The following is a 15447-nucleotide window of genomic DNA, read 5'->3' as shown; positions in this document are numbered from 1 at the left end:
TTTAGCTCTTATTCATCATCACGCTTGTTGACTGCATTGCGCGGTTTGAGTGCAGCAACATCCGTGCCGACTGCCGTACAACAACAATGTAGGTATATTTAGCATTAGCATTACTTACATACCTCTCATAATCGTACATATTTAGTAGAATCGGTCTCTCGTACCACGATAAGGGAACGTCAATATCATGTCAATAGCCGTGCATACATGTACACTAGTGAATTTTTCGTCCCTTCGTTCTGTAGATGAATATTCATATTTTATACGTGAGAAATGTAGCCAGGAATTGGTCTATCGTAAACAGAGTTATCCTCCTCATTCTTCTCGGCTCATAGGTATGCCCATCATGACGGGCGTTCTGAAGAAGAGACCCGACCCATTACCACACCCATCGCCATCCATGCAGACGCCATGCTAGAAACCGCACCCATACCAAGACTCTTTTGGACTGTCCTAAGGACAATTGAGGGAATTGAGGGGATTAAGTGAACGGGGTATGCCAAAGAAAGAAATACGCCAGAAGGCCTAGTTACGTGGTTATGCCATTCGAGGATTGCCTCTGGTCAGAGATGGACCAGAAACAATATTCCCGATTGGAGCAGTGTCCGCGCACAGTCCAAGAAATGGCCCTTTTAGACCACGAACTTTGCCTTAGCACGAGTGCTACCTGCGTGGGCGGAATCGGTGTGGCCAGAGAACTCGACAGGCTCGTTCTCCTTGAGCTGGAGAGACTGCTTGAACCGCTTGCCAATCTTCTGGAGGATCTCCTTGCCTTGCTCGAAGGTCCTGCCCTTTGCGCTGTCTCCGGGAAGAGCCTTGCCAACTGTACGGGTCCAGAGACCGATTCTGTAGAAGCCACGGCGAACGTTCACGACAACGCCCATGACCTCGTTGTCCTCATCGTCCTCAAGGTTCTCTCCGATGGCAGCAAGCATCACATGAAGCCAGAGCGCATCAATGTTGATTGCCTTCTTGTCCTTGAACTGGAAGGCCCATTTACCACCGTGCTTGTTCTGGGTGTCCTCCCACTCTGGTCGGACGCCCTTCTTGAACAAATGGTAGTCGGACTTGAGCGCAAGATCGGATGTGGGTGTGATGTTGTTCTATGATCTGGTTAGCGAAATTTGTTGGGAGGGGACATATGACACATACGTAAATGCCCCAGAACTCCTCGACTGAGTCGAAAGAAATGACCTCCTTCAGAAGCTCGTTCCAGTTATCGCCCTATGTTCATTAGTACATGGTCTCTCAAACATGACAGGTGTACCAACCTTGCCGCTCGGTGGCTTGGTGAACCACAAGGTCCAAGTGTTCATGAGAGGGTGTTTCACGTTGAAGTTCTCCTTGTCATGGAAGACAGTCTTGATATCGCTGCTGTCGGCATCTGCGCTTGTTGAGTCGGTAGAGCCAGAGGGCTTGTCTGAGGGAGAGATGGGGATGGTGTCGAGGGGGACCTGCTGCTGGCCATTTGCGACTTCAGCCATGATGAGGCGTATGAGGCGGAGAATTGATGATCTTAGAGGAGTGTATGGGATCGGGCTTGCGGTGGCTTCGTCGACTGAAGGCCACGAGTAGGTGAGGTTGCGAGGAGGGAGTGTGTGTGGGCGTAGCGGAGTTCGTTCGAGTCGGAGTGTGGGGTGTGTGTTCTCTGTGGCGAGACGATAGCCTATGTATGAAGTCGCACCGGGCGCACTTGAATCTCAGGCTGTAGCGATATTTGGGTAAAGCGAATATGCGCTATGTTGGGAAGGTAGCGGTCTGGTGATCTGGCCGTTGTGAAGTTGCGATCGATGGATGTTGGCCGTTTGGATGAGAAAGAAAATCCAGGTGCAACTGCGGCGGGCCGAAACCGCGCTAATTCACTTTCTGGTCGGCCGTGTTTCATCCCACGTGACATTATTGACCATACCTAGTAGTACTAGGTACTTACAATACAAACAGTTTATCTATTGTTCATGTGCAATGATGGTGAGGAAGGCAAACAAAGGGCTACATAGAGATCTGAGATAGATTGAAGACATGATAGATTGATTTCTGAAGGGTTGTCGTATCTATTCTAATGCATGGCGCAAAAGCGGTTTTCCATAATGAAAGAATGTCCACACCTCTACCCCAGTCCTCCACTCTAAAAAATAGAGCAAGGTCCAAGGTAGCCTCATCGCTGAGCAGAGCGTGTATTGATTTAAGCACATCTTCGGCACAACTACAGCCATTGATTGGCAGAATTGCAATTTGACATCCGTGCTAAGGCATCACGCAAACAAATCCTACCTACCTAGGTAGGTTCCTATACCTTTCACTGAATCGATCATCAAAGATGCAGGTTAGTGTTGCTCGGGGTCATTCCCACCCGGTCGAAGTTAAACGTTGTGCATTATAATTACATATGGACAAAACATGTACGTACCCGCCGTTTAAAGCTCACTATGGTCTGATGAAGGTGCAATGGTGTTTTTGGCATCTGAACCAGAGCCAAACAATTCACCCAATTGCTGCTTAGCTTGACCAAAGGCAAGATCGAACCGTGCACCAGCCAACCAGGCAACAAACAACTATGAATGTCAGCGAATGCGTGCTTGAAATAGGGAAGAATCGAACTTACCATGGACGACGTGATAACAACCAGTGTAATAACCACAGCCATAATCATGTAAATCATATCCCATTTAGCCTCTTGCTCCTCAGCCTTTTTCTTCGCAGCCTCCTCTGCGGTCATTACCGGCACACCGGCGGCGCCCTCCGGCTTCTTTTGTGATGGGAAGATGGACTCAATGAATTGTTCGATCTGATAATGGTCAGCTGGACGTCTAAACAAATGGAAGTATGGCTCTTACCTTTCCGCAAGCGATGCTGATCTTTAGGAAGTTGGGGTCGTGGGGGTTGTTCTTCTTGTGAATAGATCGGGTGAATCGTTGGAAGACATCGCAGACTAGCTTTAGATTTTGAGATGACTCCAACATCAATTGGCAAGCTTGCCCCTTTGTGATCTTGACGTTCTTCTTGAAGATGTCGTGGTTTTGGAAGCAAACGTCCAGGGTGGCAATGGCCATGCTTTGTGGAATTGCACAGAAGTTGAAAACACTCTGCTCCTTCAAACCAGCAAGGTAGTAAAGGCAGTCATCGGCACGATTCAGGCAGGTGAGAATCATCTCGGAACTGCAAGCCAAGGCTTTCTCCTTGTTTTCAGGCTCGAAAAGGTCCTCGAACTTGGCGACGTGCTTGGACCAGATCTCCTTTGGCCAGAACCGTCGCTTATCATCAATATCTTCCTTGATGTCGCGGATGATGTTGACTTGCTGGAGGAATTGACCCATGGACTCCATCAATTCTGGGCGCTTGAGGAGGACAGGGTTTGCTAGGCCAGCCTCAACGAAGAGTCGCGTGCAGCCTTCACCAACCAAGCCAGCGACGTAATGGCAGTACAGCTCGTAGTCCTTGATGGTATTGACACCGTTGATGTTGTGCTCTGCGTTGTTGGCATAGTCTGCCATGCCATTGCCCATGCGCTTGGTGATATCCTTGATGATGACCTTGTATTCAGGCTTGATCTTCTTGAACTCCTCGATAACGACATTGAACTCAACTAAGAGCTGCCTATCCTTCTCATTGGGTCCGTTCTCTGTGAAAGTCCATCCGTCTTTTTCAAGAAGGTCCTGGAAATTTCGCAGGATGGGCTCCTTCTTCTCAAGGGGGATGGTCATATCATCTTCGATGGTGTCCAGTCCTCGGAGAACGAGGTAAAAGAGCGCAACAGGCACGAGAAGATCGGGGTGTAGCTCCTTGATGACAGCGCTGAAGCTGCGACTGGTCAAGTCAAGGAAGTGGAAGCATCGTTGAAGGGTTTCGCTCTCCTTAGTCTCATCGCGTTCATGGACAGGGTTGTGCCACACTTTCCTACGTGCATTGTCAGCTGCTGCGTATTGCCCACCATAGGGATGGAGACATAAACTTACCATTGGATGATTGACCTCAACTCCTGAGGATGGAACAGGTAGTAACCTACTGAAGAAGCGCTGACCATGGTGGAGGAGGAGGTTTTAAGGAGAGGAGGAAGGGAGCAAGTTTTCTCAAAGCTAGCGGCAGACTACGGGGGTAAGTCCAATGGAGTGGATTTGATCGACGTAGGCCGAATAGAAAACAAGAAAAATTCACCTAGCTGACAGAGCAACCATCGGTGGGGGGAAAACAGGAGCTCGAGGAATCGTTTTGGTGCTGTTGTCTGTCGTTTTGCATCGCTAAAGTACTCCACACTTTTTCGGGGCACTTTGGCCCGTGCGCTCGGCGTCAATTTGCAGTTCTTCCGTCCATTTCATCCGGGGTCCGGGCTTCCGGTTTGGCACAACCACTCTCGACACCCAGCCCTACCTACACCTACTCCTACTTACCTGCACATTGTACAGTAAAGCTACTACAGTATGTACGTGGATATTCGATTACTGTATCGTTACCTTGCTCAATCGTTGCCATTGAACTCGGATTCTCTCAAACACCACACTCGGCATCAACAGGTCGCTCAAATCAACGAATAGTTTGACACCTTGATATCCTACATGACACATTTCCTTTGTTTATCCAGATCGATGATGGCGTTCCAGCTTGAGATAAGAGTGCGGGATGGAACAAAGCAGATATCAATTGCAAACGCCAACTTGCCTATATCAGTTAATACACACCCCTGGCTCTTGCGTCTCTGTAGGGCTCGGAACTGCGCGGTGATTGGAGTAGAGTTTGGGGGTGGCATAAATCAACACTGGCAAACGTGATCACCTTGAAATACCAAGGCACCGCTGGTTCGGTATCGCACGTTAAAGCTATATAACTGCTCAGACATTGAATGACCACCGCAATATGGTCAAGGAGACTCGCTTCGCATGGCTTGGCCTCGGCTACCTCCAACGATGAACTTGAACAAACATGATCACAACAGATGTATGTACAAGTACGAAGTTCGACGATTGCACCTGCAATTTCGTCTACAAAGAAATTTGCTCAGATTGTTTGTTAATAGCACAGTCCCGTGCGAAGCTATATCGCGCCAGTAACAAGCGAAGGATGTCTACGTACGTACGACCCTTCTCATAGGAAGGCCAGGGGTGCGCGTCGCTCTCCAACAGTGACGCAGGCTTCCGACCCAGCAATAGAACATTCTCACCTGCAATTGTAGCATGAGCCTGCGCTTTTACATACCCGGGCTATTACGATTTAAAAACCGAAGAATATCTAGTTTGAGATGGCGTGCACGCGTGTGGCACACTATTGCCAGCCAGTGCCGTAGGTTGAGAGCTGAATACAAGAAGAGGTGGCTGCAGCCCCTCGCCCTGTGCCCCGACTCGACCTTAGTGAAAGCAAGGGGTCGAGGTCTTGTAACTCACAACACCAACAATGCCTAGTTGAGCTTCTCTGCCATCAAGTAATTTATCCACCGTAAGACAGACAAGATCTTAGAGAACGGGATATCGCGGTTGAGCTAAGCTTTTCAAAAAATTGGACCATGAGAAATCCTTGTCTGCTGGGTTTGAACCGAGATGGGACTAGAGACCAGAGGTGCTCTACGTGCCCCAGTTTTCTTGAGACCTCGGAGCAGAAAAAGGACGCAGCTTTGATACCATTCGGTACTAAAGTGAGTCCATAAATAGACAAGACATTGAAAGAATATTCGAAACATTCACTCTGGATGCAGTATTTATCTTCTATACTCCGTACAGCGGCCGAAGAGGATTCAGTTGTAGCCTATTAACAGAGGATTCAAGTATCCGGAGACACAACCCGAATTTGCCTATGACCCCGTCACATTTGATTAGAAGGATTTGAAGCGATTCCCTCTTGGCCTGACAACAGCCGAGTTGAGAGATTCCACGAGAAGCCGTCTCGAGATTGGTCGGATTAGGGTTGACAAGCAGCTCGTAGACCGGCTAGATAAGGAATAGCCGCAAATCAACAATACAAGCACAATACATATCGATAGATCATGGTTATCCGACTTGGGCCTTTCTGCTCCGCCACCCCGCACGCTCTGCCCGCCGCCATCCATTCATCGTGTCAGCTCAGCAGGTTTACCACCACGTACCTGCATGAGCGTACGCGTCCTATATAATAGAAATACCTCCGGAACCCCCGGTTTACAAAATCTGACCTTTTTTGCTTCTTGTTGTCTTGTCAATACCAAGCCTTGGTTTCGCCCAGTCCATACATTCGCTTTAGTCGCTCACTCGTAATCTGCTTTGCCCGCCATGCGAGCTGGTCCATTGCCATTCTTTGGCGCGGCTATTACCGCTTTGTCTGGCGTTTCTGCTCAGAGCTATAATACCATTCCCGAGATTGAAATTTACGGCCAAAAGTTCTTCTTTGCCAATGGCTCTCAATTGTATGTTGATGCACACCACTGATGACTCGATAGAAGTGATCGTAGACTTACCAGTCGTAGCTTGATGAGGGGCGTTGCCTACCAGGAGAATTACAGTCCAAATGGCACAGCATCTACTAACACAAAGTACACTGATCCTCTGGCCGATGCCGACAAGTGCAAGAGGGATATCCCATACCTCCAACAGATCTACACTAATCTTATCCGTGTCTATGCGATCGATCCTTCTCAAAACCACGATGACTGCATGACACAGCTTGCCGACGCCGGTATCTATGTTATCGCTGACCTCGGAGAGCCGGGTACTTCTATCGAAAGCAACGATCCTATGTGGGTATGTACATGTTGCAGCTTTTCCAAAACCTATGCCCCCTTGCACGCCTTAATAGCCACATTCATATTCAGTCCCTTTGAGAACTCTTCTAAATCAGCAACGCTAGAATTGTCGCTAACATTTCATTGTGTACCATAGGATGTGACACTGTACCGCCGATATACTAGCGTTGTGGACACACTTCAGAAGTACAAGAACGTGGTCGGATTCTTCGCCGGAAACGAAAACGTCAGTGCCGGAAATCAGACCGCTGCTGCGGCATTCGTGAAAGCAGCCGTCAGGGATGTGAAGGGATATATTAGTTCTCAGAATTACCGCAAGACTCTGGGCGTTGGCTATGCTACAGCCGATGTGCCTACAAGGAACGAGCTTGCTCACTACTTCGCTTGCCAGCCTGGAGATCTCGGAAACCAGACCGCGATTGACTTCTGGGGCTACAATGTTTACTCGTGGTGCGGAGACAGCACATACCAGCAGTCGTCCTATGGCGAGCGCGTGAATTTCTTCAAGGACTACCCTGTCCCTGTTTTCTTCGCCGAGTACGGATGCAACGAAAACCTTCCCGGTGGCCCTACCAGTCGACCTTTCACCGAGGTCGAGGTCCTCTATGGTAACATGACCGATGTCTTCTCCGGAGGCATTGTCTACGAATACTTCATGGGCGAGAACGAATTCGGTCTTGTCTCCATCGATGGCAGCAACGTCAGCCCTTACCCGGATTTCACCTCGCTCAAGAGCCAGCTTGCCACTATCAGCCCAACCACCACCGCCAAAAGCGACTACAAGCCCTCCAACTCGGCACCTGCCTGCCCCTCCGTCGGATCTTCATGGGAAGCAAAGGCTACACCCTTGCCCCCATCCGTAAACCCTCAACTATGCTCGTGCATGGTCCAAAACCTCCAGTGCAACATCAAGTCCAACGATGCAGAGGGCTATGGTGCTGTATTTGATTACATTTGCGGCCAGAAGGAGGAACTCTGTTCGGGCATCGCACACAACGCTACCACTGGATCGTACGGCGCTATCAGTGGCTGCGACCCCAAGGACCAGCTCGCGTGGGTCGCCAACCAGTGGTTCTTGAGCAACAACAAGCAAGCTCGTGCATGCGACTTCAGCGGTATGGCAACCACCCAGGCGGCTACCGTCGCCTCGGGATGCCAGAGCGTGCTAGATGCTGTTGGTACGGCTGGTACTGGAACTGTTGCGAGCCCGACCGGAAAGGGAACTGAGGGTGCTACCGCGGCGACTAGCTCCTCAAAGGGTGCTGCTCCTGGTCTCTCATCCCCGGCCTTCTTCGAACATGGTCATCTTATTTTCGGCGCGTATGTGTCCGTCGCTGTGATCTCGCTGGTTGGAATGTTTGCGCTATAATAGCTTGAAGATGAGGTGGATGTACATACAATTTGTTGGATATGAACGGTCGTCTAATATACCTACGTTTTTGGATTTTATCAGAGTACATTTTAGTTTGAAGTATGGGATCAAAGGACTCGAAGCAAACTACATGTTCAGAAGAAGAAAATGTTCGTAGAGGCAGGCAAGTGATCAATTTGGGCACAAGACAATAAAGTAAAGCAAGAACTACTCGGTAATCCCTTGCTACATAGAGACATTTCAAACAATCGCAGTCAATAGCGAGAAGTGAGTCATGTCTCTCATATTGATCCAACTTTGTGATACAATCTTTCAACAAGAGCAACGAGGATTATGCTTGGGAACACTCCGATGTCTATTGCATACCCATTTTAGTTTATGTTTGCTCCGAATCGAGACGACACGCGGAATAGGAGGAATTTTATGGGGTACTAGTCATCAAAAAAAATATTCCAAGATACTGAGAACAATTAGGCCTGACGATCTCTTGCTTCACCTATTTTCAAATGTAAAGCCTCGGAGTAGTCCAATTCCTTGGCCTTACCATTCAATTCCGGACATGTATTCCGTAATGGTTAGACCAGTCAGCGTCCTGCTGAAAGCAGGTTAGCTTAATAATACACATTATCATCTTCAACACCTACATTTAGTGACTCATGTATACAATAACAATTCAAGTTGTATTTAATAGACATTGTGTCTTTGGATTTTCTGTCGACATTCTTCACTTTCAACTTGAGTTGCCAAAATGGAATTGAATTTCACAACCCTTGATGTCTTTACGGAGACTCGATTTGCTGGTGTAAGTTGATAAAACAGAAAGACGCATGGGAGACTATATCAACTTTTGAGTTGCAGGCAGAAATGTTGAAGTCTCATGATCTATTTCGTATCTTGTATAGAACATTACGCTAATACCTTGTCACTCTTTAGAACCCCCTTGGGGTAGTCCGAGTCCCCGCCTCCCTCCGTTCCAAACTCACAGAGGACCAAAAACAAAAGATCGCCAGCGAATTCAACCTCTCAGAGATCACATTCCTCCACGACGTAGTCCCAGGAGAATCTTTCGCAAACTACGACATCTTCACCCCGAGATCCCGCATGAGCTTCGCGGGCCACCCAACAATCGGCACCGCAATCTACATCTGCCAGCACCCAACCCTATTCCCAGACCTACGCCAGATCAAAACAGTTGCAGGACTGGTGTCATTCGAGTACGACGAAGCCCAAAAGACAGTCGAAGTCGCCATTCCCCATGACGTCTACCTGCACAAGCAGAAACTTCTACCCCACCCCTACCCCGAGCCATCTAGAAATCCTACAGGCGAGTCTACAGTACCGCTTGTATCCATCGTAAAAGGCATGGCGTTCAATCTCGTCCAATTGGCCGACCTGGACTCGCTCGCTTTGCCCACTGAAGGACTTCTGCCCTTTGCCGATCTCTATAAGTTCGAGCATCTCGATCCTGGATCCGGGTGGGATGTCGGGTATACTGGCACCTTTTACTTCACAGACTTGGGTTACCAGAAGAATGGCGAAGTTAGCCAGAGACAATTGAGAACGAGAAGTCTTGGTTCAAGGGAGGATCCTGGGACGGGAAGTGCGAGTGCCGCTTTGTGTTGCTATTTGACCTTGATTGAGGAGAAGAGTAAGGGGAAAGGACCGTTTTTGTATCATCTGAGACAGGGTGTGGAGATGGGAAGGCCGTGTGATATTTATGTGAAAGTGACAAGGCGTGAGGATGGAGAAGGAATTGAGGAGGTGAAGCTCAAGGGTGGAGCTGTTGAGGTTATGGAGGGAATTGTACACGTCGATTAGAGGCTGTGTGCTTCGGTTGTTCATCTCTATAATGTCAGTATATATGACTTGGGGTGACCAGTGATTCAAAGTCAGAAGACATCTATTTGGACCGTGGCATATGGACGAAGTCGCGGAAGCGACGACGCAGCCAGAGCTTTCCAACTACCTCAACGATCTTAGACATCCACTGAAATGGTCTTAGCTATGTTGAATCTGGTTTCGAAACTACTTGTCTTCTCGAAGCCAATACTTGATGACATTATTCTGATACTGTTCTTCAATGAAGCCCTCCCGACGAAACCGATCCAGGGCCTCCAAACTCCAGTCTTGACAGTTCCATTTCGAAGATTCGTCTATTATGATAGGCACATTCGCTAAAAGCTGCGTAAAACGTGCGTACTTGTCTACAGGAACAGATCCAATTTCGAGTTCTTGGTTCTTGGCATCAGACGATTCCGGATTCACAGCCTCTCCTCCCGAGTAGTAAAACGCTCCCGGCATTCCATGAAGCTGGAATTCAAGACCCTCGCCAGGATCACTTCCAGTTTGGAGGAAGAAAGCCCAGTGGAACGGTTTCTTCTTGGTGGAGTCATCCCAAGACTCACCGCGATCGTAAGTAATGATGTAAAGTGGGTAGCTGGCCATTCTTGCGAGTCACTTTGCGTTAGTGTGTATTCATGCTAGCGAGTAAAGTGCGGTTACATTACGAAGGGATTCTTTCAATGTGCCACTATTTGGTGTAAATACAAGCGTCTCAATCTCAACGCTCGAATCCCGTACAGCACGCCTTATAAACACGTCGCGATGCTTCGTACACTAAGCCACTTTTGGAAACCATGTCAAAACTCTCGAAGGAACGAAGCTGGGCAATTCCAGCCGTGCATAAAGCCTTGAATTCGTCAGATCTTTTCCAATCTGGCTTGAGGCCAAGAACCGTTTCAGGAGGTGAAATAACTTTTGAATGTATAAGTATCTCGGCCCTGGGTCCGACTGAGTTGGTCTCAATGTACTATCATCTGAAATCTTGCCCTTTTGTGCAGCGATATACTGATATTGACATCTAACAGTCCTTTTCGAACGTATTTTGTAAAAGCATTCTTCTGTTTATTTATCACCTGTGCTTAACTCGGACAGACAAGATGTTGTTTACTCGTGATGGAAGTAGTAAGTTCCCAGTGCACTTTTTCTTCTTCTTAAAAAGAGATTGCTGACAGCTAATGAAGATAGTGAATTTAATCCTTACCACTACGCGCCAGCAAAGTGGGCGTCAGTTCTCGGTGCTATACTATTCTCTTCGGTGGCTATCGCACAACTATGGCTTTTCTTCCGTGGTCGATCATGGCTCTTTTGGGCGATGATAATTGGAGTTCTAAGTAAGGTTTCAACCAAGTGATTTGTGTATAACTGCTAACAAGGCCAAAGTGGAAGCATTAGGCTTTTGTACTCGAGCATTTTCGGTTTACAACCTCACTGAGAGTGGTCGGTGGGCCTACATTGTTAGCCTCTTGTGCCTTGTGTAAGCTTTTCAAAAGAGTACAGTACTATATTCCAATGACAATATTGACTCGGCATAGTCTTGCGCCTTCGTTCATCGCTGCAGCATGCTATGTCACATTCGGCCGTATTGTATGGCTAGTAGCTCCAAGAGACGAACGGAATTTCAAGACCCTTTGGTTTCCTCCTCGATTCGTCTCAATAATCTTCGTCCTGTTCGATATTGGAGCCTTTTTGATACAGCTCAGTGGTGCAACGGAGTTATCGTCTGCCGTTATTCAAGACGACATATCAGCCAAGGAAGCAGCTGATAAAACCCGCCGTGGAGTCACTATACTTCGCGTCGGATTGATATTACAGTTGATTTGCTTTGGACTGTTTGTCATTGTGGGTTCGAGGTTTATCATCATCAGTCGTCGGTGGACTGATCGGCCGTTGCAATATGATGTGCCTTCAACGCGATGGCAGCGCCTTAACTGGACTACGAATGCTGCTGCTACAGTGATCATGGTAAAGGTTGTCCCAATTGACCTCACAATTTGTACTGAAGAGTTTTCAGATTCGAGCCTTTTACCGTATCTTCGAGTTCTCATCAGACATTGGTAAACCTAGCTACCTCGAGAGACATGAATGGACATTTTGGTTGCTAGACGGCATACCAGTATTCGGTATATTCGCCAATCTCCCAATACAGAAGACAATACTAATGGTTTACTAGCCTGCTTAGTGGCCTTCACGCTGTTCCATCCGTCTAAGTATCTGCCCTCACAATTCCAGACTTTACGAATGAGTAAAAGAAGATTTCTCAAGCAAGAAGAGAGCCAACGGCGTGTTCAAGATCTCAACCAGGACATAGAAATGAGATAGGATTCTCGTAATTCATGTCCCAATTGTAGACGTCGTACAGATTGTTATGGATTTTTTCCGGGGCATGAGAGGGAGAAAATCCTGCCTTTTACATGGACTCAACCTTGAAATAAGACTGGATTTCTGGTGGGACTCGCCGATGGGACCAGGACTCAACCTTCGACATGAGACTCGACGTGCGCAATCGGGCTCGATCTTTGAATCAGGACTCGGTCTTAAGTAGTTTGCTAATAGCACTGCTACCAATCTGAACTCTAATTTAGCAATGTTTGTTGCCAGATCCAGTTGCTAGTACTCCTATTCAGCCTTCGAGTATATGTATAATATAATATATATAGTTTTCATCATAGTTGTAGTAGACTTGAGACCAGGCACCCCTTCTTGCGTACAGCGATTCCCTTACTTTAGTAGGTATTGTTCTCGCCCCATCAAGTCCTTTGACGTCGATATCTCGTTTGTCTTTCTTCAAAACATCTTCTATCAACTCTTTCCTGTGCTTTTGGCATGGGGCTACCTATGTCCCTTAGAACGTTTCGTACGCCATTTTAGTATCTCGTCTCTCGTTACTGAGCAGCATTTCAGTATCACGTTCAGCTAACACCTTGCATGATTTTCCGTGATTTCTACCTTATTGCGTGCGTTTTCGTTTCATTTCAACAGAAATTGGTGCATGTACTATGACATAGTAGAACATGTGAAGCTATTTGGATGTCATGTGAGGCAGCGGATACCGCTAGAGGAATCATAGTTAGGTGAATCAGGACATCCGAGGGAGATCGAGGACTAAACTATCTACCTTCCCTACCTATCCGATGTGATAGTGCACACTATGGACAACGTATGCCTAAAATGGACAGGATCTTAAACCTACCCATCAGGATCAACTGTGGAAGGGCCTCATCTCTGTCTTGGACAGTTGTAGTTAAGTTCAATATATTCTAGTTCACGGGTTCCAATTCCACTATAAGCCAGGATAAGCTCAGACAGGAACGTGATCCAGTATGCATGATAAAAGGGACAGATGTGAGTGGAGAGTATGGTATTGGTACTAGTTACAGGAAAAACATTCTCTAGCTGAATGCCCGGTACTGCTGTAGGAAGGATGCGAGGCATCAAACCCGTAGCAAGAGAGCGCGCAATCTATACGAAAGTAGCAGTCGAACGCCTTAAATTCTGATTGACCGGTGCCTTCTGACCTCTAATCCTTTCGTCTTTCTAAACCTGAATAGATGCCGCATCTCAGTTCTGCTAGAGATCGTCTACTGGCGTAAGGAAATACGGCAAGGCATGCCTTCAGCTGGGTGCGCGCCAGACTGCCCGGCTTGGTAAGCCCTTTCACCCTCATACTTAGGGGCACTCTCCAGCGAAATACCGTGTAAGTAATCCCACTCCTCGTATGCTGGCTTCACGTCGAAGGACCTGACCAACATGACTAAAGTGACCCTTAGAGTTGTCATCGCAAGCGCCTGTCCGATACAGTCGCGTGGTCCATGCTCGAAAGGCCTCCAAGCCCCTTTGACTGGGTAGAGCGGATCATTCGGGCCTGCCAGGAAGCGCTCAGGTTTGAACTCAGAGGGATCCTTCCAGTATCGTGGGTTCCTGTGAAGTGCACTATGAAGGATCCAGATGTTGACATTCTCAACTGAATAGTGATTGCCAGTGTTCTCGTCAATCAGATGAGCTCCCGATTTCCCGTGGCGAAATCCTGAGGCAGGAGGAAATAGGCGAAGGACTTCCCTGATGACGGCCGTCGTATATGTGAGCTTGTTGAGTAGATTCGGTTGCGTACGCAAGAGGTAAGAGACTGCGGTAACATCGCTTCCGAAGACCTCATCATGTTCAGCACGCATCTTCTCAAGTGCTAACGGGTTTTTCGATAGAAGGTAGAAGGTATAGGACAATGTTGCTGTGCCTGAATCATGTCCCACAAAGAACATAATCCTCAGCTGCGGGATGGCCCAATTCTTGAAAGCTGTGTCTAATACTTCAGGGACCTTGTCTTTGTGCTTGGACATGTAATCGGCAAGGATAAGATCAAGCGTAGACTTGTTCGAATACGAGAGTGACGAAACCTTTCCAGCTCGCCATTCCAAATACCTCTCATCCATAACATCAGATAGATATCGGTTCATGATACGTGTGTTGTAGCTGTTGATTAGTTGGATAATTGGGGTCCGTCGAACAATTGAGCTTATGCTATCCCCTAGATAATGCCAATCCATGTTGCTGCGTAGTGCCTTCGTGAAAGCCTCGAATCGTTCTTGGGATAGTAGATTGCCGGCACTAGATTGTATTAGCCTAAATAATAATCAACAAGCATGGTGATTATAGAATAACTTACAATGTTGACCATCCGCTAATTTCATCATATATTCCAAGAAAAAGCGATCAAGCTGGACGAGATTCTGACCCTTGGCTATGATTCGGAAAGCCATGTCCAGTGCCTCTGCTCCATCTATAGAATAGATAATCTGATTGAAGATGTAGTTCGGTTTGAACCCGGGAAGAAGTAGACTCCTTGTATCTTTCCACTCTGTGCCATTGGTAGCAAACACACTCGGTCCGCCAGTAACGGGATGCATAGACCAGAGGAGATCACTTGGGCGATCTTGAACGAGCTCGGCCTGTTGAGCGTACTTTGGGGATGAGATCAATACCATTGGATTCAAGAATGGCCACAGATCAACGTAGAAGAGCGAGTCCGATTCGACGAATTCTTTCGAAATTGCCCCAAATATGTCATCCATATGCATATCTCGAGTTAGATTGTACTTCTTGAATGCCTTGTTGAGTACCAGGAGATGTCCAAGGATCGGGTTCCACGGTGGCATTGGATAACCCTTCTTGACCTTGTTGTAGTAGAAGCTTGCTCGAGCCTTGCAGAGCTTTATGAGGAAGTAGCCGACAGCCAGGCTGCAAACTGCAGCAAGAACGATAGGAAAGCTGGGTAGGATTGCCATGGTGCCGTTCAATCGGAGGTACAAAATCCTCGTGAAGTTGTTGGAAGAAGGGTGGAGAGGTGACGAGGGCAAGGCAGAGGGTCGGGGGGAAGAGGCAGATGTCTGCGGTGTTTAAGTCAAGAAAATGCTCTTCAAGGTGAAGGAAAAAGGTAAGGCTAGATGAGAGTTGCTGCGTTGCACGGGTGGCAAAGCCAGATGCTGGTACCAGCTCGATGTGCAATAACAAACAACAAGAATAGGTGAATGTTATTGCG

General features: G+C 47.6%; 7 protein-coding genes across 7 annotated transcripts; 3 read left to right on the top strand and 4 right to left on the bottom strand.

The window, feature by feature from the left end:
- Positions 1-230: 230 nt before the first annotated feature.
- Positions 231-1815, bottom strand: BU24DRAFT_447059 (eukaryotic translation initiation factor 4E). Its single transcript, XM_033530800.1, has 3 exons — positions 1272-1815; positions 1153-1224; positions 231-1103 (listed from the first exon to the last, which is right to left on the bottom strand). The coding sequence occupies exons 1-3, from the start codon at positions 1482-1484 to the stop codon at positions 633-635; spliced, it is 756 nt and encodes a 251-aa protein (XP_033390581.1). The 5' UTR covers positions 1485-1815; the 3' UTR covers positions 231-632.
- A 214-nt stretch (positions 1816-2029) lies between these two features.
- BU24DRAFT_417875 (farnesyl-diphosphate farnesyltransferase) lies at positions 2030-4213 on the bottom strand. The gene is made up of 4 exons (XM_033526837.1): positions 3954-4213; positions 2835-3894; positions 2603-2785; positions 2030-2552 (listed from the first exon to the last, which is right to left on the bottom strand). The coding sequence occupies exons 1-4, from the start codon at positions 4019-4021 to the stop codon at positions 2415-2417; spliced, it is 1449 nt and encodes a 482-aa protein (XP_033390580.1). The 5' UTR covers positions 4022-4213; the 3' UTR covers positions 2030-2414.
- A 2017-nt stretch (positions 4214-6230) lies between these two features.
- BU24DRAFT_405125 (carbohydrate-binding module family 43 protein) lies at positions 6231-8069 on the top strand (the record flags this gene model as incomplete). The annotated part of the gene is made up of 3 exons (XM_033525684.1): positions 6231-6364; positions 6398-6698; positions 6837-8069. 3 exons carry the CDS (start codon positions 6231-6233, stop codon positions 8067-8069), a joined length of 1668 nt encoding a protein of 555 aa, XP_033390579.1.
- A 674-nt stretch (positions 8070-8743) lies between these two features.
- Positions 8744-10151, top strand: BU24DRAFT_384783 (Diaminopimelate epimerase-like protein). The gene is made up of 2 exons (XM_033524859.1): positions 8744-8874; positions 9006-10151. Exons 1-2 carry the CDS (start codon positions 8821-8823, stop codon positions 9888-9890), a joined length of 939 nt encoding a protein of 312 aa, XP_033390578.1. The 5' UTR covers positions 8744-8820; the 3' UTR covers positions 9891-10151.
- On the bottom strand, positions 10032-10607 carry BU24DRAFT_488487 (uncharacterized protein). Its single transcript, XM_033533554.1, has 2 exons — positions 10575-10607; positions 10032-10518 (listed from the first exon to the last, which is right to left on the bottom strand). Exon 2 carries the CDS (start codon positions 10515-10517, stop codon positions 10098-10100), a length of 420 nt encoding a protein of 139 aa, XP_033390577.1. The 5' UTR covers position 10518; positions 10575-10607; the 3' UTR covers positions 10032-10097.
- A 404-nt stretch (positions 10608-11011) lies between these two features.
- BU24DRAFT_458112 (RTA1-domain-containing protein) lies at positions 11012-12233 on the top strand (the record flags this gene model as incomplete). The annotated part of the gene is made up of 6 exons (XM_033531597.1): positions 11012-11036; positions 11096-11245; positions 11295-11388; positions 11447-11876; positions 11926-12034; positions 12085-12233. The coding sequence occupies 6 exons, from the start codon at positions 11012-11014 to the stop codon at positions 12231-12233; spliced, it is 957 nt and encodes a 318-aa protein (XP_033390576.1).
- A 1259-nt stretch (positions 12234-13492) lies between these two features.
- Positions 13493-15193, bottom strand: BU24DRAFT_471385 (cytochrome protein; the record flags this gene model as incomplete). The annotated part of the gene is made up of 2 exons (XM_033532690.1): positions 13493-14516; positions 14571-15193. 2 exons carry the CDS (start codon positions 15191-15193, stop codon positions 13493-13495), a joined length of 1647 nt encoding a protein of 548 aa, XP_033390575.1.
- Between the last annotated feature and the right edge of the window lie 254 nt (positions 15194-15447).

Source organism: Aaosphaeria arxii (genome assembly GCF_010015735.1).
Source record: "Aaosphaeria arxii CBS 175.79 unplaced genomic scaffold BU24scaffold_1, whole genome shotgun sequence".
In the NCBI taxonomy this organism is placed as follows: Eukaryota; Fungi; Ascomycota; class Dothideomycetes; order Pleosporales; genus Aaosphaeria; species Aaosphaeria arxii.
This window is presented reverse-complemented; position numbering and strand designations above follow the sequence as displayed.